Consider the following 26,227-nt stretch of genomic DNA (forward strand, 5'->3'; position numbering starts at 1 on the left):
GAGCGCGCCAGGAGGCAAGGGCTTTGGAAAAGCGGGAAGGAAAAGGGGAACGTTGGAAGGATTTCCGCATTCCAGAGATTCCGGAGCAGCCTTTCCCGCCAGCAGAGCCGATGGAAGTTGGAACAGCGCGCGCAGTTTCAAACACCAGTGAAGGGCGGAAGAAGGAGGGGAAGAGCGCCAAGAGATGTTATCTCTGCCAACAGCCAGGTCACTTTGCCAGAGTCTGTCCGCAAAGGAAGGAATGGCAAGGAATGGCGGGAACTGTTGGGGGGAAGGAGGAAGGAGAAACAAGCAGCGAGCAAGTAAAAGCCAACGCCTGGCTGCCAGCATCAGGGCACCGCAGTCAGGCAGAGGAGAAGTGAATGTGCCCACGCCGGAACCTCCAAGACCAGCGCTTGTGATAGAGGTGTTGCTGGAACTGTCCAATGGACACCCACTAAAGATAAAAGCGCTATTGGATTCAGGCAGCTCCTGTAATTTCATGAGTAAGGAGTTTGCAGCTGAACACCAGATACAGACTATCCCATTAAGTAAGCCTTTGCAGGTTACCACGATTGATGGGAGGGAACTGTTGGGAGGAGAAGTGAGCCAGCAGACTGTTCCAATGGTAATGAGGGTGGCAAGACACACAGAACTGATAGCGTTTAACGTAGCCACTTTGGGAGGAGCTCCCATTATTTTGGGAATGAGCTGGCTAGCACTACACGATCCTCTAGTAGGCTGGCATCAGAGAGTGGTTTCCTTTGGATCAGCACATTGCCTAGAACACTGCAAAGAGGGAGAGGTTCAGGCAGGGGCCAGGGCCACTCTAGCAGGGGTGGAAGTGATGGGCAAGGGCAAGGTGCCACCACAATATGCTGACTTGATTGACGTCTTTAGCGAAAAGGAAGCAGATAGACTGCCCCCGCACAGACCCTTTGACTGTCAAATTAACTTACTCCCAGGAGCACAATTGCCAGTGGGCAAGCTGTATGCAATGTCAGACAGTGAAATGCAGGAGTTAAGGGAGTTCATTGACAAGAATCTCAAGCGAGGTTTCATCAGAGAGTCACGAGCGGTGGGGGGCAGCCCAGTGTTCTTTGTGGACAAAAAACACACGGGCAAGCCCAGGCTTGTATGTGATTTCAGGGCCCTAAATGCAGTGTCAGAACCAGTGACTTTCCCTATGCCTAGAATTGATGACATTCTGACACAGGTGAGAAAAGGGAAAATTTTTACCAAGCTGGACCTTAGGGGGGCATATAACTTGATACGTGTGAGAAAGGGGGATGAGTGGAAGACCACTATGTTCACCCCCTTGGGGGCTTTTGAGTATTTAGTTATGCCTTTCGGATTACAAGCGGGCTCCGCCTGCTTTCAATCATTCATGAATCACGTCCTGGGGCCACTGCTCTACAAGAACTGCGTAGCGTTCTTAGATGACGTCCTGGTGTACTCAGCGAATGAGGAGCAGCATGTGCAAGATGTAAGAGAGGTACTGAGCAAGTTGCGAGAAAATCGGCTGTGGGTGAAACTGGAGAAGTGTCAGTTTCATACCAGGGAGGTGGAATTCCTGGGGTACCGGTTGTCTGACAAGGGGTTGGCCATGGATCCCAGCAAGGTTCAAGCGGTACTGGAATGGAAAACACCAAAGACCAAGAAGGACGTGCAAAGGTTCCTGGGCTTCGGAAACTTCTATAGGAAGTTCATCAAGAACTTTGCCCATTTAACAGCGCCTATCACGGATTGTCTTAGTAGCAAAAAGAAATTTGTTTGGACGGAAGAAGCGCAGCGGGCGTTCGAACGCTTAAAGCAGGCGTTTGCGTCGGAAGAGCAACTGTTGCATGTGGATCTACAACAACCAATGAGAGTGGAGACTGACGCGTCAGACCGAGCGGTGGGGGCCGTTCTTCTCCAGCCGGGAAAAGATACATCTGAATGGAGACCGTGTGCATTCTTCTCGCGGAAGTTGAACAAATCCGAGAGGAACTACACAGTATACGACCGAGAACTGCTCGCCATTCATGAAGCCTTCCGGAAATGGCGGCACTTGCTGATTGGGGCGCAGCACAAGGTTCAAGTCCGAACTGACCACAAAAATCTGGAATATTGGAGAACAGCCCGAGTGCTGAACCAGAGACAAGTACGATGGGCCCAGGAGTTCTCCAAATTCCACTTTGAGATTCGTTACGTGCCCGGCTCCGAGAACGTGAGGGCGGACGCTCTTTCCAGGAAACCTGAGTACTTAGAGGGGGAGGGAGCGCCCGAGGCAAGGCATGTAATCCCTGAAGACCGCTGGGTGTGTGGGGCGGCATTGGTGGGGCAGAGGGAACTGATAGAGGGTACTGAGAACGATGAATACGCCCAAGGGAAACTCAGAGAGCTCCGGAGGGCAGAGGAGAACACAGGGGGGTTTGAAGAAAAGAACGGGGCGTTGTATTACAAAGGGGCACTGTACATACCCGACGGGGAACTGAGGGGCAGAGTACTCAAGCAGTTGCATGACAGCCCCACCGCGGGACATTTTGGACAGCACAAAACCATGTGGTTGGTTACCAGGGAGTTTTGGTGGCCCAAGGTGAGGGAGGACGTACGGGAATATGTCAGGGGTTGCGTCAGGTGCCAGCGAGCAAAAGGAGAGAGGGTGGCGCCAGCGGGGCTATTACAACCCTTACCCACGCCCGAAAGGCCATGGGAGGCAGTATCCATAGATTTTATGACGGACCTGCCAAAATCCAAAGGCAAAACAGCTGTCATGGTGGTGGTAGATCTATTAACCAAGATGTGTCATTTTATAGCTTGTTCACATGCAGTCACAGCGGAGGAAACCGCCAAGTTGTTTGTAGAACATATTTTTAGGTTGCATGGCGCCCCCTTGAGGGTTTTGAGCGACAGAGGGAAACAATTTACTTCCAGGTTCTGGAGGAAACTGATGAGCTTATTACACGTAGAACTCAATTTCTCAACTGCTCGGCACCCAGAAACCAATGGGCAAGCGGAAAGGGCAAATGGGATTTTACAACAATACCTGAGGTGTTATGTAAAAGACAGAGAAAATGATTGGGTGGATAAGTTACCTCTAGCAGAATTTGCCTACAACAACGCGGAGAACGTGTCCACAGGGATGAGTCCCTTTCTGGCAAATTATGGGTGTCACCCCCGGGCATTCCCAGGAGAGGGAGGGGAGAGGTGGAGCGTGCCGGCGGCGGAATATTTTTTTGAAGAGATGGAAGCGATCCACCGTCAGCTTCAACTTAACTTAGAGAAAGCCAAGGAAGAATATAAGAAGCAAGCAGACAAAAATAGGAGGGAAGGTGAAACCATAAGGGTGGGGGACCGGGTGTGGTTATCCACCCAAGGACTACCGTTCAAAGGAGGGTGTAAGAAATTGAGACCCAAAAGATTGGGACCCTTTGAGGTCATACAGCAGGTCAACCCAGTAGCATTCAAACTCAGGCTGCCCAGTCACATGAAGTTACACCCAGTATTTCACAGGTCATTACTGTCGCCGTACCGAGAGGGACGTGAGTGGGGGGAGCATGAGAGAGAGGCCACCCAAACGCCCGTGATAGAAGAGAGAGAGCGCGACATGAACGTGGCAGGAATCATTGATTCCAGGTGGAAGGGGAATCAGGTGGAATATCTGGTAGAATGGGAGGGGGAAGTAGAGTCGGAAAACACTTGGGTACAAGCAGAGGTAGTCAATGACGAGGTTTTAATAGAAACATTTCATCAGCGTTTCCCAAGAAAACCGCAACCCGTGGCACGATTTAGAAGGGAACACTTTGGTACCACCGATGAGGAAGGAGAGTTTGAAGGGTTCCCTGAGTCAGGGGTGGGTGAGGAAGCCGACTCAGACGAAGAAGAGGAAGACGGGGAGAGAGACGGTACGCCGTGGCTAGAAGTGTTTGAATCCTCGGACGACGAGGAGAGCTCCTTCGGGGGCTTTCCGTCCTCACCGCCAGTGGGAGAGGAGGCGGGAGGGGGTGAAGGGGGCCCTGGGGGGGAGGTGGATGTCAGGGAACTGCCATCGGAGAGAGAGGTGGTGGATAGGCTCCATGAGAATAGAAGAGAATCTGCAGCAGAAGAAGGAACCAGCAGGGGGAGTGCAGGAGTCACAGCGGAGGGGAGGCTCTGGGATACTTCCAGTGACGACAGCGAAGAGGTAACAAGACCCCCGTTAGGAACTCCCACCCTGCGCCGGAAACTGTCACGCAGAGAGTCACGAAAGCGCATGTCCGTCAAACAGCTTTTATGTTGGCGTAGGTTCCGTAGACGCCCACTGTCAGATTCTACCAGCGACTAACGGAGTCATGCTTTGGGGAGCTCCGTTAGTGCCTAGGTTGGGATGACCAGCCAAACCCCAGAGGGATCAAGCTTTACGCACAAGCAGCTCATTATCCCATCACAAAAAATTACCTATAAAAAAAGAAATTATACCTGTTATTGTATTTGTTTTGTATGTATGTTTGTTTTATTGTTATTTTTGCTTTCTTTTTTCTTTTTTTTGTTTTACTCTATATAATTTCTTGAAAACTTTAATAAATATCTTTTTTTAAAAAAAGCAAATTTAATAAAACAGGTTAAATTTTTTAAAAAAACAACACAGGTAAAAGATTGTGAGAAGGAAAGCTCTCAGGGGTGAGCTGGGAAGGCCACTCACTTTCTGTGTGAGACAAGAGTTAAGGGTTGATTTTGAGAAAGGACACTGTGATTTCTTTCCCCTTTCTGTTTTGTTCTTATTTAGATTAGGTTCTTTTATATTAATGTATTTTTTAAAACTATTATTAAAATCTTATTTTTTTAAAAAAGGAAGGCAGGATCCCATCAGAGGACTGACTTGGAAGGACCTGGCAAGTAACATGTGCATCATTTTTAAAGTGCATGTTTCTTTGTTTGAAGGGCAGAAAACCTCGTTCTTTCTCCAACCAATATCTGATCTGAGTCCCAGGAAGTGCAAGGCAGAGGGCAAAGTATTTGGAGCCTCATTCCAGGTTTGCAGAAAGCAAGACCTTGATATGCTAAGCATCTGGCAGCTGACCAGAGCAGATTTTCACTTTCAGATGCAGCAGCAAACCACTGAGCGAGCGCAGGATTTTAAAAGCTCACGACCAAAGTCAGCCGGGTCTTTTACTTTCAGTGGGTCTACTCTAAGCAACACTAACCCTGGATAAACCCTAGCGTCCATGCTCCATTGTCTTGCAACTTTAGCTCCAAGCAGAGAATGTTTTATTCAATGTGGATTCCTGGGGGGAAAAAACGGAGATCTGCACCCACTGGGTCCCAACTCTATTCCCCATGTCAGCATGAAGGCTGGCTAACGAACTCACCAAGAGCTTGTGAGAACTTTGGTCCTAACTTCATGTCACACGCAAAAGGTGTGCAGCAAACAGTTCCAGAGAGCCACACCTTCTGCAGGGAAGCAGCTCCTGGAATGGGGGTGTAATTTGGAGCAAAAAACAGTGTATATATGGGGTGGTGGGCTCTTAGCATCCTTTTCTCCAGCCTGCTCCCCCCCCCCCCCGATTCTTTCCGCAATATTTAAGGAAGGGGAATGCTTTCCTGCTGGAAAGCAGGAGGGAGGGAAAGCAGATAGTCTCAAGACCAGCCTTGGGAAGCCTGCAGCCTGGGGTCCAAATTCAGCCCTCCAGCTCTCTCTCTGTGTCCCTTGAGAACCTCTCCCTGGGTGGAAAGCATCCTCTCACGGTGAGAATGCCTTCCCTTCCCTGCACAAAGGGTGGGGGAAGGAGTGTGTGCACATGTGTGTGCAGCAATCTCTGATGTGTGGGTGGCCAGCCCCTCCCACCACAGGCGGCTCCCTCAGAAGGTGGTTCGTGGCCCGAAAAGGGTTTTCCACCCTGCTTCCCTCCCCTGCAGCTGGTGGGCTGGGACAAGCACATCAAAGTACCTTGTGTGCAACACGTGTTCCGGCCCAGACATGCTCACTCCTAAGCATCCTGGCAGCATGGCTTCCCTTACCTCTTGGCAAGCTCATCAAGTTCTGCTCGCAGCTTCCCAATTTCAATCTGCAGCTTGGCCCTCTCTCTGGCCGTCTCATCAAGAACTCTCCGGGCATCCGCCAACTCTGACTCATAGAGGGCCTTGATGCCGGTCACCTGCACAGAGGGGAGAATCAGGTACCCCCACCAGCCTCTGGGGAATATACAGAGCAGCAGAAGGGTGGGTGCCATTTGCCCCCCTCCAAAGCATGGAGAAGAGCCCTCCCCCCAGGCCACAGCAGGAAAGGGGCAAAAGAGGCCAAGGCCACAGCAGAAGAGCAGTGTGGGAGCCACTTTCTCCTCCCAGAGCAGCAACATCTATTATCTTCATCCTCCTGCCCCTATTTCTCCAGAGATGCTTTTTCCTGCTCCTTTCTGAACAGCCTACCTCTCAGCAACTCTGCCATTTTGGGGGGTCCTGCCCATAGAATGATTCAGTGTCATTAGAAGCAACATGAAGCGCTCAGCCAACCACTAAAAAGAAATGTTGCCCTAGCTATAGGATTGGGTCCTTATTTAGCGCTTTGGACGCCTTGGGAAAAGCAGACCAAGCGAGAGTGCTGTCCATATTCCAGTCACTCTGGAAGGGAGGCCAAGGACATCCCTGCGCAGAACTGAAGCTCTGAAATGGCGCAGCTCAAGGCTGCCCCAGGAAACAGGACACTTTGCCACAAGGCTTTGTCCACAGCCAGAGGGGCGGGAAGCCCAGTCTCACCTGCAGGGCCATGGGGTCCCCATCTCTGCTCAAGCAGGAAGCTGGAAGGAAGGCAAGGGAGCAGCTGAGCTAGGGGCATGCAGGCGATGACAAATGCCTCCCAACAAAGGAGGCAGCGGCTTCTTCTTTTCTTGTCCCACTAGGCTTTCCAAACTTTTTGAAGGGACCAGCACAGAAAAGGGGCCTCCCAAGCGCTTTCGACCAGCTCTCTCACCCAAGCCCCGAGGCAGGAGGAGGGAAGAAAAGAGCAAGAGCGGAGCGGAGCAACAAGAGGCAGCAGCTTCTCTGGCGGCAAGAAGCCGGGAGGGAGCGGCTGAGAGGGACCGGCAGCGGGGAGAAACCGACGCGAGGGGAAATCCTGCGATCCCCGAGGACAGCACACATGCACACCCACGCCCCCCCCCCCAATTAGGAAACCACCAGAAGGTTCCGCCCCTTCTGCTCCTGGGACTCCCGGGGTGAGCTAGATGCCCTGGGGCGACCTCGCCAGCAATGGAGAGCCGCCTGGCGTGGCGAAGCGAGGCTGCCGGGGCGGCGGCTCTTCTCGCCCCCACCGCCGGGCTGTCGCGACCCGCTGGATGGCCGAGGTCGCCCTCGCGAGGTGGGCCGCCAGAGGGGCGGGACTCTCTCGCACAACAGCCCGGCCAGGTAGGCCGCCCCTCCTCCCTCCGGGGCGCACCTCTCTCGTGACCACCTCCTCCTTCTCGGAGACGCGCAGCAGCAGCCGGTCGTTCTCGAGCTCGAGGGCGCGCACCCGCTCGATGTAGTGGGCCAGGCGGTCGTTGAGGTGCCGCAGCTCCTCCTTCTCCTGCAGCCGCGAGATGCGCGTCGGCGACAGAGGGGTTCCGGCCGGCGGCGGCGGCGCTCTGGGGGTGCCCGGGGAGGGGGCCGGAGGGGCGGCCGAAGGCGGAGAGGAGGACATGGCGGCGACTCCTCATTCAATCCGCCCGGGACTGGGCAGGAAGGCGAGAGCGAGGGCGGCACAAAATGGCGGGCCCGCGCGCCAAGCTCGGAGGAGTCGCCGCCTCATGCGGTGCACCACGGGAAATCGAGTCCTCCGCCCGGGCCAATCGGAGGCGGCGGCGGAGCTTCGCGGGCCTTGCGCAAAGCACCCTGGGGAACGTAGCCCTCGCAGCCGCCATTTTGCCGCCTGGAGGCGGTTTTGTGTGTTTTCTCCTCGCGCGCTCGCTTCGAAACGCGTTTGTTTGTTTGAGTTTAAGAGACACGCTATGGCGCAATGAAAGGGCTCTGTTGGTGGAGATGAAGTTTCCCGCCTTCCCCGGAAAGAGCGAGCGAGGCTGGCTCCTCCTCCCGTGCCTCTCTTTGGGCGCCCTTCTCCACGTTGTCCCTCAGGCACGGGCTCCGCTGGAGGGGCCTCCTGGTGAGGGAGCTGGCCTGGGGCCGAGGAGAGAATCCGGCGGCCTTTCCTGGGGGAGCCGCTCATAGAATCCCCTGCGGAGCACCGCGGCTCTTCCGCCCAAAGGAGGCTCCGCAGGCGAGGCGGGAATGGCGGCCCCGATCCCGCTTGACCCGTGGAGCTCGCAAGGAGGAGGGAGGGTCTCCCGAGGCCGCGTCTGGCCCAGCGGAGAGAAGGGCAGTAGCTCGCGGGGACGGCGGCGCCTCCGCTTCCTTTTATGTTTTGTTTTTTAGCAAAGTAATAACAATAAATAAATGGAAATGTGCACCCCACCCCCGAGACCATTCCATGGTAATTATTCATCCTCCCAAAATTTCAGCAGTTCTTGCGATGGCCCCTTACCGGTTTAACAGCACAAATTCTACAGACACCTTCCATGGGCTACTTTTAAAATTGCATTTTAACCTGTATTTTAAATTGGTTTGTTTTTTCCTATTATGTTTTTACTGTAATTTTACTGGTGTTAGCCGTCCTGAGCCCGGCTGTGGCCCGGGAGGGCGGGGTATAAATATTATTATTATTATTATTATTATTATTATTATTATTATTATTATATCTCCTCCGCCCTGCGGCTTCTGAATCGCTCAGGCTCACCCACTTTAGCTGGGGGAGGACAGGCGGAGCCGCCTAGCGCTTGGTGGGTGTGACACTGAGGAGCAGAGGGAGCTCCTTGGTCCAGGATCTGCCCTCTTGACAAGGAGTTTGTACAGGTCCGGCTCTGCTTGCCAACCTGCCCTGAAAAGAGACCTAACAATTTAACCCCCGTGTTGCAAACAAGACAATGATACAGTATCAATATACACTCTTTATATAGTATGAAATCACATAAACAGAAAACTTATGAATCTCTGAAAGTCACAAAATATCACTCTTAATGGATTCTCTTGAAAACATAAAACCCTATCTGGTGAAAACTTTCATAAACTAAGCTGTACAGCCTGTTTTCACCAGATAGGAATCTGATACATTGCTTCTTTCAGAGACTTGCATAGTCTTCAAAGACTTTTAGAGACTTATAAGACATGTTTATTTGGTTTTGTTTCTTATTATATAAAGAGTGTATATTGATATATCTTTGCATTTGGTCATCGTGTTGCCTTGGAGATTACTGATTGAAGAGAGACCTGGCAGAGCTGTCATGTCCCCAAGAGGAGTGCTGTGCAAAAGGTCCCTCTGGTCTTGTGCAGAGGACAGCACCCCCAGAGCCCATCCCCACAGTTTTGCCTGCCAAAGCTCCATCTGCTGCTTCAAGACAGCAAAAGGGAGCTGAGTGCGCAGCAAAATTCCACATGGTGCCTGATGGGCACCAACCTGTCACAGGGCCAACCTAGGCCTGTTCCCCCACCCCAAAGTCTGCAAGAGCCGCTTTCTATTTCTCCTGGGCAAGGCAGGCTCATGCCACGGGTTGGCTTGTCTTGGTGTGCAAATTGTGCTTTTCGCAACAGTTTCACAGGCTGCACGGGGGTGGGTGGTTTCTGGTGGGGACCAGGCTCACTGTCCCGCAGTTGGGCTCCTCCATAAGGAAGTAGCCTTCGGTGGCGGCTTCCTGCCATGCTGGGCCAAGCAAAGACATCCGCTTGCCTCTGCTTTCCATGCCAGCATTTGGCCTCCCTGCTTGACATTTGGCTCCACACCTGCTTTTCCTAGGCTATCAGGGGCGAGGGAGCTTTCTTGGGGGGGGGCATCTGCAGCTGGACATCAAAGGTGCCCCCCCCAACTAGTCCAACATTGAGAGTGCCACTGGGGCCAACTAGATGCACACAAGCATAGCGGCGTAGCAGCATCAACTCTCCCCCCACTCAACTTATATAAATCTCTGTAATCTTTGTGCAGTTGCCTTTGGCACCAGATAGCGTCAACCCTTGTGGCCAGGAGGCATTGGTAGCCTTTTGGATTTGCCAAAGCGCAGCTTAAAGCAGTTCTCCAAATTGCTCCTGGTCATTTCTGGCTGTTGGAGAAGCAAATTCTAGCATTTCACCATGTGCTGCAGCATGTGCACAGGACGGGGGCTGCAACATGTGCAAAGGGCAGGGGGGCAGCTGTCCCACCCCATCAAGTACAGTAAAGCAATAGAAATACTTATCTAACTAACCAATCTCCCCTAACAAAAGTCCTCCCAACCAAGTAACAACACCCCCCCCCCCGCAAAAATCCTGACTATGCCCATGTGCTGCAATATATCTGCCCTGAATCCCCCAACATTCAGTTTCACTGGGTGCGGTTTGCAAGGAAGGGAGATGCAGCCCCCTTTCTCCAGCCACATGCCCTGAGGCACTTTCCTGTCCTCCTGGTCCCTCTGCCATCCCTTGCTTTCCTTCTAAGCTAATTTACTCCTGTCTTCAGGCCCCATCCAGGCTTCTCCTCTGCAGTTTGGTGCTTTGGCTTGTACCCACCATTGAAATTAATGGACCATAGTCATGTCCATTATTTCCAATGGGTCTACTCAGAGTAGGGCTAACACTGGCTAAACCTCCTGGCTCAGTGTCTTATCAAAGCTGAATGATGCCAAACCATCACAGCCTCTTGAGCAGCCTTATTTTAAGTTGGAGCACACATTTGTCCAAAGGTCAGGCCAGTGAGGTAACCGTTCAAGGCTGCTAAGGGTGACTGGGGCGGAGTCCTGTATGGAACAGAAGTCGAGGGCTTGCAGCTCCAGCCCAGTGCAAGAGGCAGGCTCTCCTCAGTGCTGGCCCCACTCCTCTCTGGGGAGTGACACAGAGCCTTTGCCCTCTCTGCTTTCTCTGTTGAATGGTCACTGTAAAATGTAAAGGTTCATTATTGTTTCACAAGTTGTGTATATCTTTAAGGGCCAGGGCCAGGGCAAATAACGGGACCTAGTCTTGCAGCTGTGAAACATAGCAGGTGCTGCTGAGTTGTGTTCATCAAGCTGTGTCAGCAATTGGGTCTAGTATATAAGGAGCAGCACCTAGCTCCTCTCCCGTTACCCTGGGGGATGGGTTGGTGGTTGGGTCTGGTTTGTTGTTGATGTATTTAGTGTAACAGGAGTTTTTGGTTTTGTTCTTAAAACCTTGTTAAAGTTATTTTTTAGTTCCTTGTCATGCATGGTCTCCCCAGCAAGCTCTCTGCAGCGCTACTAACCTGCAAATAGCCAACATTCTCCACTTGCTGGCCCCCCGCTTCAGCACCTGACCACGTGCCGTTTTTTGTAAATAGCAGCCTGTCTGGGCAGCAGAGGCTCCTTGAGCCTTGTGGTGGCCGCTGCACACCGAGGCAGCTGGGGTTCTGAGCTTTGGGGCTAAACGACTGTGGGGTGTAGTTGGGTGTGTGAAGGCTGAGCTGGAAGTGATTACCAGACATGAAACCAGAGAGGGCTTCCTGTTTCCATGGCACAAAAGTCAGTACCTGGGTCCTTGACTGACAGCTTCTATGCTTCTGTGCAGCATCTGCATGTGGCTTAAACCATAGATGGGGACTCATTGCGCCCCTTCCCACTGTGAAAATTACCTCCAGTTTGGGATTCTGTGACTAGGGCTGTGTGCTCTGGGCAGCTGCGAAGAAATAATCCTGACTGCGCTGCTGCGAGAGGCCCCTGGGCAGAGCCCAGGGAGGCCAGAGACCCAGCTGCTCCAGTCCCACCTGCCTGTGTTTTCTGAAACCAGCTTTCAGTTGAGCCTTTCTCCCTCGCCCTTGCCAACAGTTGGGACAAAGGCCTCTCTTACTGACTGGGGAGGCAGAGGGAGCAGCTGAAGCCCCTGTCAGACAAGGGGCAACAAAAGGAGCACAAAGTTCATGTGCCTCCTTTTAAAGAGACAGAAGCTTTCATGGGCCAGAGCCCACTTCCTCAGACACACATAGGGCAAGTTGGCATTGGACTCCAGGCCTCTGATATAAGGCCTCTTACATAAGACATTTGTAAGGTGCCCAGACTCTGCTGGCTTCCCTCGTCATCCTCGGGATGGTGCCCTTGCCTCACACAGAAGGCATGGAGGCTCCAGATCCACTGCCATTCAGCAAAGGTTGTGTGTGCGCGCGTGTGCGTGACAGAAGTGGCATCCAAAGAGGGGGGTGCCAGGGGGTATTCACAGGAATGTCTGTTGCAGGGAATTGCATCAGGAACCCACCTCCTTCTCTCCTCTCCACACCCACCCACCCCATAGGCAGGGTCTGATCCTTTCACATAGACATGCAAAAACACACAGCCTGTGTGCTTGGCGGTGGCTGCTATTCTTCTTGTAGAACGTGCTAGCAGAGGAAGTCCTGGTTCAGGTGCTGCAAATCTGCCTAAATAATAAATAGCATTTAGATCTCTCAGCCAGCACAGCTTATACAAGCCCACATGGCTGACTGAGACTCCCACTTCCACAAAGGGGCTCAGATTGTGCAAAGGATTCTGTTCTCATCATCATATAACTGAGAAGAGGCACCAAAGCATAAAACAAACAGGAGACGGAGGTGATTATGTGATACATTGCTGTATTGTACATGCAGTCATACATATTAAAAAGTGTGCACATTCTGTATAAACAAGGTATTCCATGGGGACAGTGAATGACTTTCCCATTCTTGGCTTTTTGAGCATCCACCACCCCAAACTCCAGCAAATTTCATCCACCCTCAAAATCAGTGCTGGGCTCCTTTCCTACTTCTTGGGCGGGGGGAATAGTTTCATGGTTGTGATTTCCCCCTTGCCCCTTCCCTGTGTAAGATCTTACATCTCTGTCCAGTGTTATTCCACCAAAATGGAAGGAAGGGCCAAGTGATTGGGACTGTTGGAGAAGTTGTTTTTGAAGTGAGCAGGGTGCGGTGGAGAGGAGTCCAGAAGATGCAGAGGGGAATGGCGTGGGTACTGACAATAGATTTCTTCATGGCCTCTTAAGTCAGAGATCCAGAGAGCCAAAGGCTACTCAGCCCAAAGCTGACTGCTCCCCCCCCCTTTGTCAAACACATTATTGCAGCTCAAATCTTTGTGGTCTGATGCAAGTGGTCTCTAGACGCCAAGAGCCAACGTTGTGTGGTGTTTAAAGAGCCACAGACTGGGCAGATACAGTTTCAGCCCACTTGGCCAAACTCCACCTCTGAGCCTAGCCTACTTTCGCAGTGTTGGTGAGGATAAAATCGGTGTGGGGAGAAACATGTACACAGCTTGGACCTCCCTGGCCAGGCAATAAATAAATATCATAAATTAATTGGTCTATGGAAACTCATGCCACACTAAATCTTGATCTTTAAGGTGCCTCCAGACACATACAGTCCATGGCTGCTCAGTGCCCTCGGGCCAGCACTGCAAAGGAAGCCACTTTCGGACTCTCCGCTTGGCAGTCCACAAGCCAGGATTTAGCTATGTATTCAGCACTCCTAGTCACACTTGTGTTGGCCCTCAAAATAGCTACATGAATTGGCTGCTGTTGCCATTTTACAGGTGGGTGAGAGGAAGAGGGCCAAATGTTCGAAGGCCAGGCAAACACACCTGAGAGCTTGGAGAGGTCTCTATTGCCAAGAGGTCACGGGGAGCAGGCTGAATTTCCCCTGCAAAATCTTTCTCTAGCCAAGCTTCTGTCTTTTCAGCATGCCCTTCAGTGGCGCACTGTCCCGACCCCAACTTTCACGCCTTTTGCTACCCTTTAGAGCAGACCAGGTGGTGGGAGGAGGAACAGACGGAGCGGAACTGAGTGGCAGCCTTCCCTCTATTTTATTAGCATTGATCCAGCAGCATCTCTGAGGAGTTCTGGCTGACAGACGCCTCCACATCTCTTGCCCTGGAAGGTCCAATCAGCACCATCCCAGCAAGCAAATGCGCACTTCTCCATTGCTGACCTGCCTTGCTCTCTAAAATACTAATTTCCTGTTGTCAGGACGATCCCAGTCTTCCCTGCCAGTTGGTGTTTTCATTGGAAACCAAAGCAGATGCCAGTAAATATGTCAGCCAAAACCTCGTTTAGCAGAAATAATACATTATCATCAACAAGCATAATCTTCTAGCTCATGCGTGGATGGATGTGCAACCACACACACACACACCACTTCCCTTGGCAGGCAGAGCCTCGGAAGTTTCTCCTCTCCTGTGCGGCAGGCAGGGAAGGCGCAAAAGGGACCCTGTTCTTGGGATTTGCTGTAAGGCGCCAGCGGCTCCTGACTGCTCAGGCTTCTTTTGCAGCTGGGATCTGCCAGCCAAGGAGGGGAAGGGGAAGGTGACCCAACTGGAACCTGCCATGGGGCTGTGCCTATTTGGGAGAATCAGCCACATCCATCAGGGCCCTGGGCCAGCCACCTTCTTGCAACCTTGCCCACTTCACAGGAAGGTTGTAGGGATGGCAGAAAGCACTTTGTACACATCCCTAACTGGGGCAGCTCAACCCCTTGCTCTGCCTTGGCCTTGGTCCAGCCACCCTTGGCCTTCCTCAGAGTCCACCTCAAGCCACCAGGACTTGCAGTGGGGTCCTTGGTGGGGCTCAAAGGTGGCAATGGATTCTTTCTGTCCAGAGTGTTCCTTCCCCCACTAAACCAGCTAACACTCCTCCAAGTGGCTTCTAGCCTTATTCAATGAAAAGAAGAGGGCAGCCTACATTTCACTTTACATCTCTCTCTCTCTCTCTCATCTACACACTCAAAGCTTGGCTCTCCCTTGGGGAGAGTGCAGGACAGTGCACAGTGCAGGAGCTCAGCCTTCTTGGGTCCGTGTACTGGGCCCTATCCTAGCCAGCCAAGTGGAAGAAGCAGGTTATTGCTTTGTTGAGGAGGGTCTCGGCACAGAGGGCAGTTGTCTGCCAACATACTCCTCATTATTATTAAAAATGTTAGACAGGGTTCTTACAAGGCACTGCGTCTCCCCCAGCATAATCTCCACCTTGCTGGCTCTGGTCTGGTCTGGCGGGCAAAGGTGGGTTGGTCTCCCTCTTCCCTCCCTGCACAGGGAGTCCTCGGCCGCACAGGAAGATGCCTGTTAGGCGTGCATATAAATGGTTTAAAAACAAGCACTCAGCTCAACAGAGATTTCCAAATATGTCACTTAGAAAAATGAGAGAGAGGCGAGGTTCTTTAAAGCCCAAGAGTAATGCTCCCGTTACTTGAAAGATGCATAGTTGATGAAACAAAGGACAAAAGTCAGCTACAGCAAAAAGACCTGAACAGCCCCCTGTGTTGTTTGCGTGGAGCACGTTGTCCATGGGGGATAGAAGCCCAGAGACAGGGAGAAAAAGAGAGAGGCAGAAGCCCCTGGCCAGGGCTGCCCTTCAGCCTGGGGGAAGTCGCATGCAGTGCAGTGCCTGCCAGTGAACAGTGCAGGCTGTGGCACTGAGTGGAGGAGCTCCCAGCTCACTCGGCATGTGGATGGTGCTAACCAAACCCACCCTGCTAATGATGCCGCTCCCATCCACGTGCGAGCATCAGGACCAGGGCGGTGCTAGGTGGCCAGTTGGTGCTTTCCAGGCGAGCTGGAGCTCTGTCCGGTGCTGCTACCACCCGGCCGAGCCGCATCAGGAGGCTCTGGTGGCAGCAGCAGGCTCTGCCAGGGTGCCAGGGTCTTCCCCACCTTGCTGGGTGCTGGCACTGGGCCAGCCACGATGGGCAATGCTGCCACTAGGTTCATGGCACCCTTGGCAAGTGTGGTGTGACAGAGGTGCCTCAGCACGGTCACTGCTTGCCTGGTCTAAGCCCTTGAAGTTGAACTGAACTGATGGCAGAGGAGGGGCAGCAGCACCCACAGCCCACTTGGTTCTCCTTGCGGGTGCTCCCAGCAGGGCCCCCCTCCCAGCCTGCCAGCAGTTCAGATCATCTTCATGTTGAACTTCCTGGCGCCCCCTTGCCCAGCCGCTGTGGTTGGGCCGTCCACCTTGCGGAAAGAGTACTCCACAGAGAAGTGGTTCTTGTGCTGCCCACGGCCTCGACTCCAGACAAAGAGGAGGAGGAAGCAGAAGAGCACCACGCCCAGGAAGGTGATGCACCCCATGGCAGTGGACACCAGGATAGTCTTGAGGTCAAGTGTGAATTTCAAGAAGACCTGTGTGCTGTTGTGCAAAGTGTCGTTGAAGTCACTGAGGTGCAGGGTCCGGTTTGCATAAAGGGCTCCGTTGGCCAAGTGCCCCTTGATGGTCAGCGTGGCAAAGTATGTGTCGTTGCCACCGGCATTGCTGGCGATGCAGATGTAGGTCCCACTGTCTTGGACCTGTGTGTAGCGGATCTCCAGCGTCCCACTGGGCAAGACGGCAACTCGCCCAGTGCTCCTGGTAGTGATCATCCGATGCTGAGGAGAAACCCAGACGATGGAGGGGGTGGGCTCTCCGTCCGCCCGGCACAGGAAGGACACAGCCTGCCCTTCGTAAGCAGTGATGTGCTGGAGCTTCCGGTCCCTGATTTTTGGCTTTTGGCAGGTGAAGTACTCAAATAGCACAGAGTCTGGGAAGTCGCGCAGGGCGTCACCCTGGATCTCGGGTGGTGAGGAACACATTGGCGGTTGGCCGTTGAAGTTGAGCGTCTTCCGGCGCTGGAGGATCCAGAGGAGGCGGCAGTCGCAGACTAAGGGGTTCCGGTCCACCCTGAGTGTCTCCAGAGTGTTGACAGAGTGGAAGCTGCTTTCCTCCAAAGTGGACAAGAAATTGTTGGAGAGATTGAGAAGGCGGATTTGCCTCAAGCCATACAGCGCCTGGGGCTCTACCAAGACCAACAAGGCACCCACCATGTGGAGCTCTCTGAGCCGGATGAGGTCCCGGAAGGCGCCCTTGGGGACTGTGCTGATGGGGTTGTAGGAGAGGTTCAGGTACATGAGATGCGCCAGGTTCCTCAAGGCAGCTGTTGGGACAGCAGTGATGTTTGTGTATGTGATTGAGAGTGAGGTGAGGTTGAGTCCTTGGAAGCCATTTGGTGATATGTCCTCCAGGAATGGCCAGTTGTCAATTTCTAGCTGCCAGAGGTTGCAAAGCTTTTTGAAGTTTTGGTCTTCCACTGTGGCAATGCTCAGGTGCCTGAGCCGGAGGGCCTGTAGGTTCTGGAGGCGAGAGAGCGACTCTGCGGAGATGTCTGTCAGGTTGCATTTTTCTATTGTCAGCTGCTGCAGGCCCAGGAGGCCAGAGAAGGCCTTCCGAGAGACATAAACCAGGTCATTGTCCCCAAGGTCCAGGATCCTGAGGCTCCTCAGGTCTTGAAATGTGTAGTCCAGGAGGATGACAATCTTATTCTCGCTGATGTCCAGGACGGTGAGGTTGGAGAGCTTGGTGAAGACGCCCGGGGGGAGCAGCTTGAGCTGGTTGCCACGAAGGCGCAAGACCTGCAGGTTCAGGAGGTTGCTGAAGGCACCCGGCTCTACACTGGCGATGATGTTCTCACTGAAGTCCAGCTCCTCCAATAGTGGAAATGGGGACAGGTCCCCCGAGTTCAGGCAGCGGATGCGGTTCTTGTTAAGCTCCAAGATCTTGGTCTCCGTGGGAATCCCCTCAGGGATTGCGGTGAGGCGCTTGCGGTGGCAGCTGACGGACTTGATCTGGGGGATGCAGTCACAGCGTGCTGGGCAAGCCGCCACTGAGGCTGTACTCAGGAGGACACAGTGAAAAACCAAAACCAGAAAACAGCAGCAGCATGTCATGGTGCAGTGCATGGTCCTACGGACATCCTACCATCTTCCCACGCACCTGCAAGAGAGAGGGAGAGGAGGGAGTTACAGACATAGATGCAGCTGCCCGGCAGCTGCACCAAGGCCATTGGCATAGCCAGGATTTTTGTTATGGGAGGCAGGACTTACTTAGGTGGGGCAGGACTTTTCTGGTGGGTGGCAGAACCAATGGGATTGGGCAGTGAAATATTTCTTTTGTTTTACTTGATCTAGGGGGCAGTTGCCCCTCTGCCCCCCTTGGCTACTGAGACACATATCAGCAAACAGGCCATGGAGGAGCAAGGAAAGGCAGGTGAGTTGGTGGGGATGAGACCAAGCTGAGTAATATGAATCATTAAAACTAAAGTGTGCATGAGGCCCAGGCAAGAAGAGAAGAGCCTTCTTTAGCCTACCAGTTTCACTTCCTTTGAGGAAGAAGCCCCTCCCCCCGGGCTCTCTAGAGGGGAGCTGCCCTTGCCCTGTTCTGCAAGTCCCTTTACATATGGGTGTGCCATGGCCTTGGGATGACAGCCACTCTCCCCACAGGCAGAGCAGAGAAGATGGGAGGTGCCTTGGGGCAGAGACCCTCCTTTCCTTTGCTTGTGCCCTGTACAAGCAACCTAGCTTACACACACAGCCGCTGTACGATGCTGGCTTTGCTCTTCTGGAAGAAGCAAAGACTTTGCAGGTGTGTGTGTGTGAGAGAGAGAGACATACCATAATTGGGATGCCCACCTGCGTGTTGAAGAGCCCCCCCCATCTTGCCCCCTCTCCAGAACAGAACCAAGCACTTGCACGTTTACATGTAGCAAAGAGGATTTTCCTTTTCCTGCAGATCACAAAATATCCTTGGCAGATTTCACATTTAAAAAACTGGTGATTGCAGAATCCATTCTTTGTAGATTATGGATTAATAGCAGCAAGAGCAGCAGCAGCAGCAGCAGCAGCTCACCCTTGAGGAATAATAATGCAAAGCCCCCTCTTTAGGCAGCTAAAAATAAATTGGACTCATTTTTTCTTCCCTTTTCAGGGAGGGGAAGCGAAGCAGGAATTTGTTTTGCAGCCATTTAATTTCCTCCTCCCTTTCTTATATAATAACTTAGTGTACACTGAGGTCTTGAGGGTGGGAAGCAGAGGGGACTCAGGTGGTTCTGACTCAAGTGCAGTCCCGGTGGCAGAAGGGAGGACCCCTCCCCAAAGAATCTCACTGAGTTACCCTAGAAAAGTCTCTCTCTTCCTCAGTGGTCCTCTAATGTAAAATCAAAGGGCAGGAACTGATCTCCCAGCACTGCATATTGGCTCCCACACTCTTCAACTTTTACATAAATGATATGGCGCCACACGTAGCACTGGCGCAATCCCCTACCCCATCAATTAGCAATAGGAAAATATATTGTCTGCTGTATGCCAATGATGTGGTGCTCCTATCACTCCCGATTAGGTCTTAACAATCTGCTTAGCATTATTGCAAGCAGGAAGACCTCGCCGTGAATTACCCCAAGACCAAAATTATGCTCTTTGGGAAGCGTAGTCCCAGATTCAAATGGAAAATGGATCAGCAGGATCTGGAGCAAACACACTCCTTCAGATATCTGGGAGTTCTCTTCACTGAGACGCTATCGTGGAAGGGGCACATTGAGGCTACGAAACTCAAAGCGCAGAAACCTTGTGGCCAGTTACTGGAACCTGTGCTGAAAACCTTTGCCAGCAAAGTGGTTTCCCAGATGCTCCATGGAGTAGCAATGTGGGGCATGGACCTAAAGGCTAACAAAGCCTTAGAAGTAGTGCATAACGAATTCCTCAAGAAAGTGTTCTCACTCCCCAACGGGACCCCAGCTGCTGCTCTTCTTCGTGCTGAAGCTGACGTGACAACAATACAGGCTAGAATTGCCTAAATTTGCCTAAATTATGTGAAAAGACTTCAGTCTCTTTCGGAGGAGAGATTCCCTGCTATGTCTTACACAGAACGGGAACAGACCAAATGCTGGAAGGTTGGCATCCAATGCCTCTTGTCCCAATATCAATTACAAATCTTCAGGTGACCACGAAGATGGATAAGAGGCACTTAAGAGACTGTCTCCTTAGGTCCGATGCAGAAAGCAATCTAACCATGATTGCTTCTACCAAGAGCTCACCATGGTTTCCACTTATCAAAACTGAGCATGCCTGAGCCAGATACCTGACAAAGTTCCCACTTGCTGTACTAAGAATCGCTTTTACAGAACTACGATTCCAATCGATGCCCTCGGTGGTGTTGGATGGGTGGTACAGCAAAGTACATTATGAAGAGAGATTCTATCCATGTGGACAACCCTGCGTCGAGGACCTGTGCCATTATTTATTGCAGTGTCTATATACATAGACCCAAGAGACCGATTTATAAAACCTGTTTACGAATGGAAGACATTTGAATAGGTTGGAAAGGGTGAAATGGCTGCTGAGTGACACCAACGACTTTGTTACTTATAAAGCAGCACTTTATGTGCTGGCAGCTAAGGAAGGAACTAGACACAATAGCGATCAACTGCAAAGGGGATTCGGATATTTAATTTGGCACATCTTAGCTGAGAATCTTCTGCTATTCTATTCCATTTAATGCAACAAATAATTTTAGTAGCCATGACCATGGTTTTATTGTATATCAGTGCCCAAATATTTTTATGGTTATTGGTGTGTGTGTGTGTGTGTGTGTGTGTGTGTTTCGTTCTCCTTCTGAATGATGCCATGGCCTATGGCTAATGCAATAAAAAGTTTAATTGGAGATCTCCCAGCAAGAGCATCAGAGATGGGAGAGACTTCTAAGGGGGGGGGTCAAGAAGAGCCCAGGAACATGAGACGGGGTGTGTGTGTCAAGGGCCAGGAGCAACTAGATGTTATGCACTTGCCCCAAGGTGACTGGCTTCCTGCCTCTACCCCCTGATGTGGCTGAAGGATGGTGGGGAAGAGCTTGGTGTTGTGCACTTGGGCCTTAGTTGTTGTCAGACAGTGTGGGGGGTTGTTAACGACTCACAATATCTTTCTCTTTCCTTCATTGCCTGCATTTAAGCTGCCAAATCTCCCTCTACCACCCCACACAACTGTGTTTTCCTAGGAATGGTAAAAAGTGTTGCAAATACAGACTGGCAGCTGGAGAATTCCTCTGCAGATGATTTGGCTGCTAGAGCCATGAATATTAGTCTTTAAAATAAATCTTATGACTAATTTTCTGAGCTCCAACCAGGGTAGTTGCCACAAACACTGCATTTCTGGCCCCATCACCTCTTGGCAAATAGAAGGGGAAGAAATGGAGGCAGTGAGAGATTTTACTTTCTTGGGCTCCATGATCACTGCAGATGGTGACAGCAGTCACGAAATTAAAAGACGCCTGCTTCTTGGGAGAAAAGCAATGACAAACCTAGACAGCATCTTAAAAAGCAGAGACATCACCTTGCCAACAAAGGTCCATATAGTTAAAGCTATGGTTTTCCCAGCAGTGATGTATGGAAGTCAGAGCTGGACCATAAAGAAGGCTGATCGCCGAAGAATGGATGCTTTTGAATTCTGGTGCTGGAGGAGACTCTTGAGAGTCCCATGGACTGCAAGAAGATCAAACCTCTCCATTCTTAATGAAATCAGCCCTGAGTGCTCACTGGAAGGACAGATCCTGAAGCTGAGACTCCAATACTTTGGCCACCTCATGAGAAGAGAAGATTCCCTGGAAAAGACCCTGATGTTGGGAAAGATTGAGAGCACAAGGAGAAGGGGACGACAGAGGACGAGATGGTTGGATAGTGTTCTCGAAGCTACCAGCATGAGTTTGACCAAACTGCAGGAGGCAGTAGATGAGAGGAGTGCCTGGCGTGCTCTGGTCCAGGGGGTCACGAAGAGTCAGATACAACTAAACAACAACAATGGGACAACAAACATACATGCCCAGGTCATTATGGCCAATGAAAGGATCCTGGATCTGCAATTGAATTGAGGTTGGCTGCTGTCCCATGAAACTAATGCTCTGGAGATGCTTTAAAGAGGAATTGCAGGAAGGGGTGTCATAAGCACAGTCCTCCCATCAGAGTACCATACTTAGCTGCCCTTTTGCAGAACAGCCACTTCTTTGGTTAGGAGCCATGGCAGTCAGAACAGGTTCAAAGGCAGATTCAATTTGTTTTGTGGACACATCCTCAGTGACTGCCTTGCATACTTTGCCAGACAGCGAAGATGATCCCAGGGGCCGCCTCAGAAGGACTCAAATCGAAGGATCCCCAAAGGCAAAGCATTATTCTTGAACAAAGGAGGTGTCTATTTGCTTCTCTGGTAATAGGGAAATTCCCCCCCAACCTCATTTCCTCCTCCTTCTCCTCACCCACAGCCTGCTCATCTGTTCTACTCTTGGTTTTGAGCTCTCCAAGCATGTAATATGTTCAAGAGAATTGGTCCTCCGGGGTCAACAACACTTTGCTTCCAACAGAATGTGCTTTTCTGCCTTTTAATTCATATTAACATTTCTCTTGGTGTCCAGGCAAGAAAAGGCCCTTAAGGGCTTCCTGGCCAGCGGGAAGAGGGGCTGGAATTTGAGCGGGGGGGGGCAGTTGGGGAGGCTTCTCAGCCCCACAGGCTCTTCTGCCTTTTATCTGCACCAAGTATCTGGTGGAGGAGGAGCAGGGAGGGAGAAAGCAAGGGAATGCACCTAAGCAAAATTTTCTGTCGCAAAAACAAAGCGAACCCCCCCACTAGGTACAGATGTCCTTCCTGCTTCTTAAGTGCAGCCTTGTGCTTACATTTTGCTGACTTCCTGGAAGGAATCCCAAGGTGGGTCCACCTTTTCCAAGGCAGGGTGAATGTCAGCTAGCTTGATAGGCTAGGCTTAAGTGGAGGAAGAGGATGTGGCTCAGCAGTTACCAGATCTGGAGCGAGCCTCTGTGGGCCCTCCCTCCCTGGGATTCCCTCCCTGTTGAAGCCCTCGTCTCCCATAGGTGTCTACCCTAAAGGTGCAGAGTGAGGACCAGGAAGGCATCCTGCATTTGTCATACAGAGGGGCTCAGATCCCAAATGCTGCCAAGGGGGCTGCACTCCAGGTGGAATGGGCTGTGGTGCCTGAAGGAGCGCACCCCCCCGGGCCCTCATAGCACTTTATCCAGCAAGTGAATGATGGGGGGGGTGTGCCCCCTGGATCTTTGCTGGAAGGAAACAAAAGTGGGCTCAAGTTCTAGAAAGTCACCCTTTGATCACCCCTTCAACTCCTCGATAGGGACTCTCACATTCTTGGCTGAGACTGGAAGCTGTTGCTTTCATTGCCCCCCCCCCCCTTGGAGTTCTGGGACGGGAAGGGTCTTGCCTCTCGCACTATGATTTGGGTTCTGGAGGACCTTGCAAGCAGCAAAAGCCCCTTGGGCAAGCAGTGATGGTTCCTTCCTGGCATTATTCCTGTGGCCACCATCTGGGACCCGGGTGCTGCATTTGTGGAGACACCACCCCCCCTCTCTTGAATCAAAGATGGATGTACAGAATTTGCTTTGCTTCCCCTGCAGCTCCTCCTCCGCTGCCATTTTACAGTACTGTTGCTTCTTATGTATTTAATGTTTCTTTTAATTATTTGGTTTTATATTGCTAGCAGTTTGCTTCTCAAATTCCTCCTCTGTCACTGTAACACACACTCTTCTTAATGGTGCCCTCGGGTCCCATTAAAAAGTATTTAGCTTTTTAGTTCCATTTGTCATACAGCCGAGCAAAGCAGTGAGAAAGAAAACCAGAAGCAGGGAGATGGAGCCAGGCTGCTTCCTGGAGCAGCAAACTTTCCTGTGTCCAAGCGCTCAAGTCTGCTCCTTTCCCCACTGGGAAGCCTCAGAGCAGAGACCCAACCAGGCCCTTGGGCTCCCTGGAAAGCCCCCCCCCCGCCCAAACTGGGGACGGGCTCCTGTCCCCTCCAGCTGCCTCCTCCTCTCATGCACACAATGAGACAGCACCCCATTGACAGCTCCAGCTCTTTGGGGGCGTCCTGTCTCTAGCTCCCTCCACTCCCTCTCTGTCTCCTTAGCCTTCTTTTTGACACACCACAAATACCTCCCTGGTCATATTTAATGGAAAAAGCAACCGCTTTGGGAAAAAGTCCCCCTTTCTTTGGGTAGGACATTCAGCAGCTCACATTACGGCTAAACAAGGCGAGGGAATTGAATTAGGAGGCCGGCTGCTCTGGGAAGGGGCTTTGCGGGCGGCGGGGATTCTTTGCAAAGCCTCCGCTGAGCCTTCATTGATTAAAAGCTAAAAGAGGGGGGTGGTCCGCCTGCCTTCGGCCAGGCTGCTCCTGATCCCGGGGCGGAGGGAGGGGGCCAAACGCCGTGGCGCTTGTCAGGCTTGGCTGCTGGCCCTCCGTGGCCTGGCAACGGACTCAAGAGACCGGCCGTGGCGGCGCTGGAGGACTGGTCTGGGGCGCGAGAGAAGCCTCGGCAGCCTGGGCTACCCTGCGGGGCTGCTGTGAAAGGCGAAGGCGAGCGGCAGCGTGGCTCGCAGCGGAGCCCCTTTGCTTGTGCCCCTTTGCTGCGCTCCTTTGCGGAAGGTCCCCCGGGAGCAGAGCCCGCCGCCTGCGCTGGCCAGGAGGGTGAGCCCAGCTGGCCGGCCGGCCCGAGAGGAGCCTCGCGGGCAGCAGCCGGGCCGGGGACCTGCGGCCAGGAGCGCTGCCTCTTCCCGCGCCCAGCCACCTGTGGGTCCGCCGCCTCGCATCCGCTCACCTTGGTCGCCTCGCATCCGCGGGGGGTTCGCGGCCAGGCCCTGGGGCGGGGGCGCTCCCTGCTTCCACCACTGGCCCCTGAACCCCAAGGCTGGGGCTCATGGCGCGCCCCCCGGCTTGCAGCTCCTCCGCCGCCCTTCCAACGGGGCAGCGGCGCGCAGGGAAGAGCAGGCGCGCTCTCTGTCCCCAGCCCAAGCCGAGGGGGGCTTCTGGCAGCCCCGGGGCGGGCGGCGGAGGGGGGTCGCTGGCTGCAGCCGCCTCGCCTCGCCTCGCCTCCGTTCTCCTCTCGAATCAGACACAGACGGCTGCTGACAGCGAGGAGAAGGGGCGGGGGCGGAGAAGCGCGGCGGGGGCAGCGGGAGGCGGCGGGGGGGGGGGGGCTCGCAAGAGAAGCGCGCCCCGCGGGACTGAACCAGGTGCCTCTCCTCGTGTTATGTACTGAGTTGAATAGGATCCAAACTGCAGCAGTCTGATTGGTCCTAGAACAATAGGCTCCAAAAGGCAGCAGTCTGATTGGTCCTAGAACAATAGGATTCAGAATGCAGCAGTCTGATTGGTCCTAGAACAATGCAGCAGTATGATTGGTTAGCAGGAACCACCCAATCATGCTCCAGATAGAAGTGAATCCACAACCTGATTGGCCTACAGTAGAATCCTGGAATTAGCCAATCATGTGCAGCCCATTGTGTAAATAATGTATATAAAGCAGATACTTTGAGGGGACATTCATTCATTCCTCCTCACCACTATGAGCTGAATAAAGAGCATGAAATCACTTTGCGACTCTGAGTATATTTCACTGGCGACGAAGGTGGGATCCCGCTGAGCTGACTGCCACACACAGCACCGCAGCACCGCCACCTGCCGCACCGCTGCCTCGCACCGTGTATCCAGGCTTCAGCTCCGGGACACAAGGAACTCAGAATGGCAACTGACAGCAGCTTCTCGCCGTTCAACCCAGCATCTGGAGACTGGGAAGCGTACGCCTCCCGTTTCACCTTCCTCCTAGAAGCCAAAGGGGTCACCGATGAAGAAGACGCCAAGAAGAGTATATTTCACCTCGGCTCCCGCAAGGCGACGTGCCCGTCTTGTGCTCTCCGCAAAAGGCGCCAGATCAAAGCGGCGAAGGGTACAGATCCACGCCCCGCCCCCCGCGGAACAGTCGTGCCCCCCACATCACAGGCAGCTCAGAATTAAACTCTGGAACTAACTCCCTCCCACAGGAGGCAGCGAGAGCCACCAATCTGGATGGATAAATTCATGGAGGGGGAAGAGGGTTATCGAGGGCTTCTAGCCACAGTTGTCTCTGCCCTACATCCACAGTTTGAGGCAGCAAAACTTCCAAACACCATTTGCTGGAAACCACAGGAGGGATTCCCTTGCGAGCATCTGGTTGGTCCCTATGAGAACAGGATGCTGGACCAGGTGACCCCTCTTTGGCCTGATCCCGTAAGCGCTTCCGACGTTCTTGTGCCCCAGAAGTGTCACACACACACCCCAATATGGACTCTGCGTTTGTGAGCAGGGGCTGGGCGGTCTGGATTTACCGGGTGATTTTGGAGTAGGTTAGGACGACTCCCACTTGTTGAACAAGAGGAACGGTTCGCAACACACACACACGTTCCAGATTGTGCTGCTGAAAATAAGAAAGTTTCATGGAGTGACGAGTGGAAGGAACAGGGGATTCCGATTGTCAGGCTCTTAATGCTAAATGTATAGTGTTAGTCCTACTCTGAGTAGACCCATTGAAATTAATGGGCACAGCCTGGAGATTGTTTCAGAAAAGAAAACTGAACCATTGCTTCTTCAGGTAGCTGTTCCATGGCTGTGCAAAGCGAAACACAGGATTCCTCTGGGGTGACCCAGAACTTAG

General features: G+C 52.6%; 2 protein-coding genes and 1 long non-coding RNA gene across 5 annotated transcripts in view; 1 reads left to right on the forward strand and 2 right to left on the reverse strand.

Annotated features, from left to right (window-relative positions):
- Positions 1-7,751, reverse strand: part of LMNB2 (lamin B2) — a 48,694-nt gene extending 40,943 nt beyond the window's left edge. The window contains exons 1-2 of the mRNA XM_081846207.1: positions 7,373-7,751; positions 5,959-6,095 (exon numbers count right to left, since the gene is read on the reverse strand). Coding sequence (XP_081702333.1) covers positions 5,959-6,095; positions 7,373-7,615 — 380 coding nt within the window. The 5' untranslated portion in view covers positions 7,616-7,751. The remainder of the gene's footprint in view (positions 1-5,958; positions 6,096-7,372) is intronic.
- A 78-nt stretch (positions 7,752-7,829) lies between these two features.
- Positions 7,830-15,078, forward strand: LOC309333115. Its single transcript, XR_014152395.1, has 2 exons — positions 7,830-7,906; positions 10,918-15,078. It is a non-coding gene; the product is annotated as an uncharacterized lncRNA (long non-coding RNA).
- Positions 12,525-26,227, reverse strand: part of LINGO3 (leucine rich repeat and Ig domain containing 3) — a 63,165-nt gene continuing 49,462 nt past the window's right edge. For 2 of the 3 annotated variants that reach the window (XM_081846214.1, XM_081846212.1), the window contains exon 2: positions 12,525-17,691. In XM_081846214.1, the coding sequence (XP_081702340.1) occupies positions 15,834-17,657 (1,824 nt within the window). In that variant the 5' untranslated portion in view covers positions 17,658-17,691 and the 3' untranslated portion in view covers positions 12,525-15,833. Of the gene's footprint in view, positions 17,692-25,901; positions 26,178-26,227 lie in introns of those variants that run through there. The other variant, XM_081846213.1, reaches the window with a different exon arrangement.

The sequence above is a fragment of the Podarcis erhardii genome, assembly GCF_964252035.2.
Source record: "Podarcis erhardii genome assembly, chromosome: 18".
NCBI classification, from domain to species: Eukaryota; Metazoa; Chordata; class Lepidosauria; order Squamata; family Lacertidae; genus Podarcis; species Podarcis erhardii.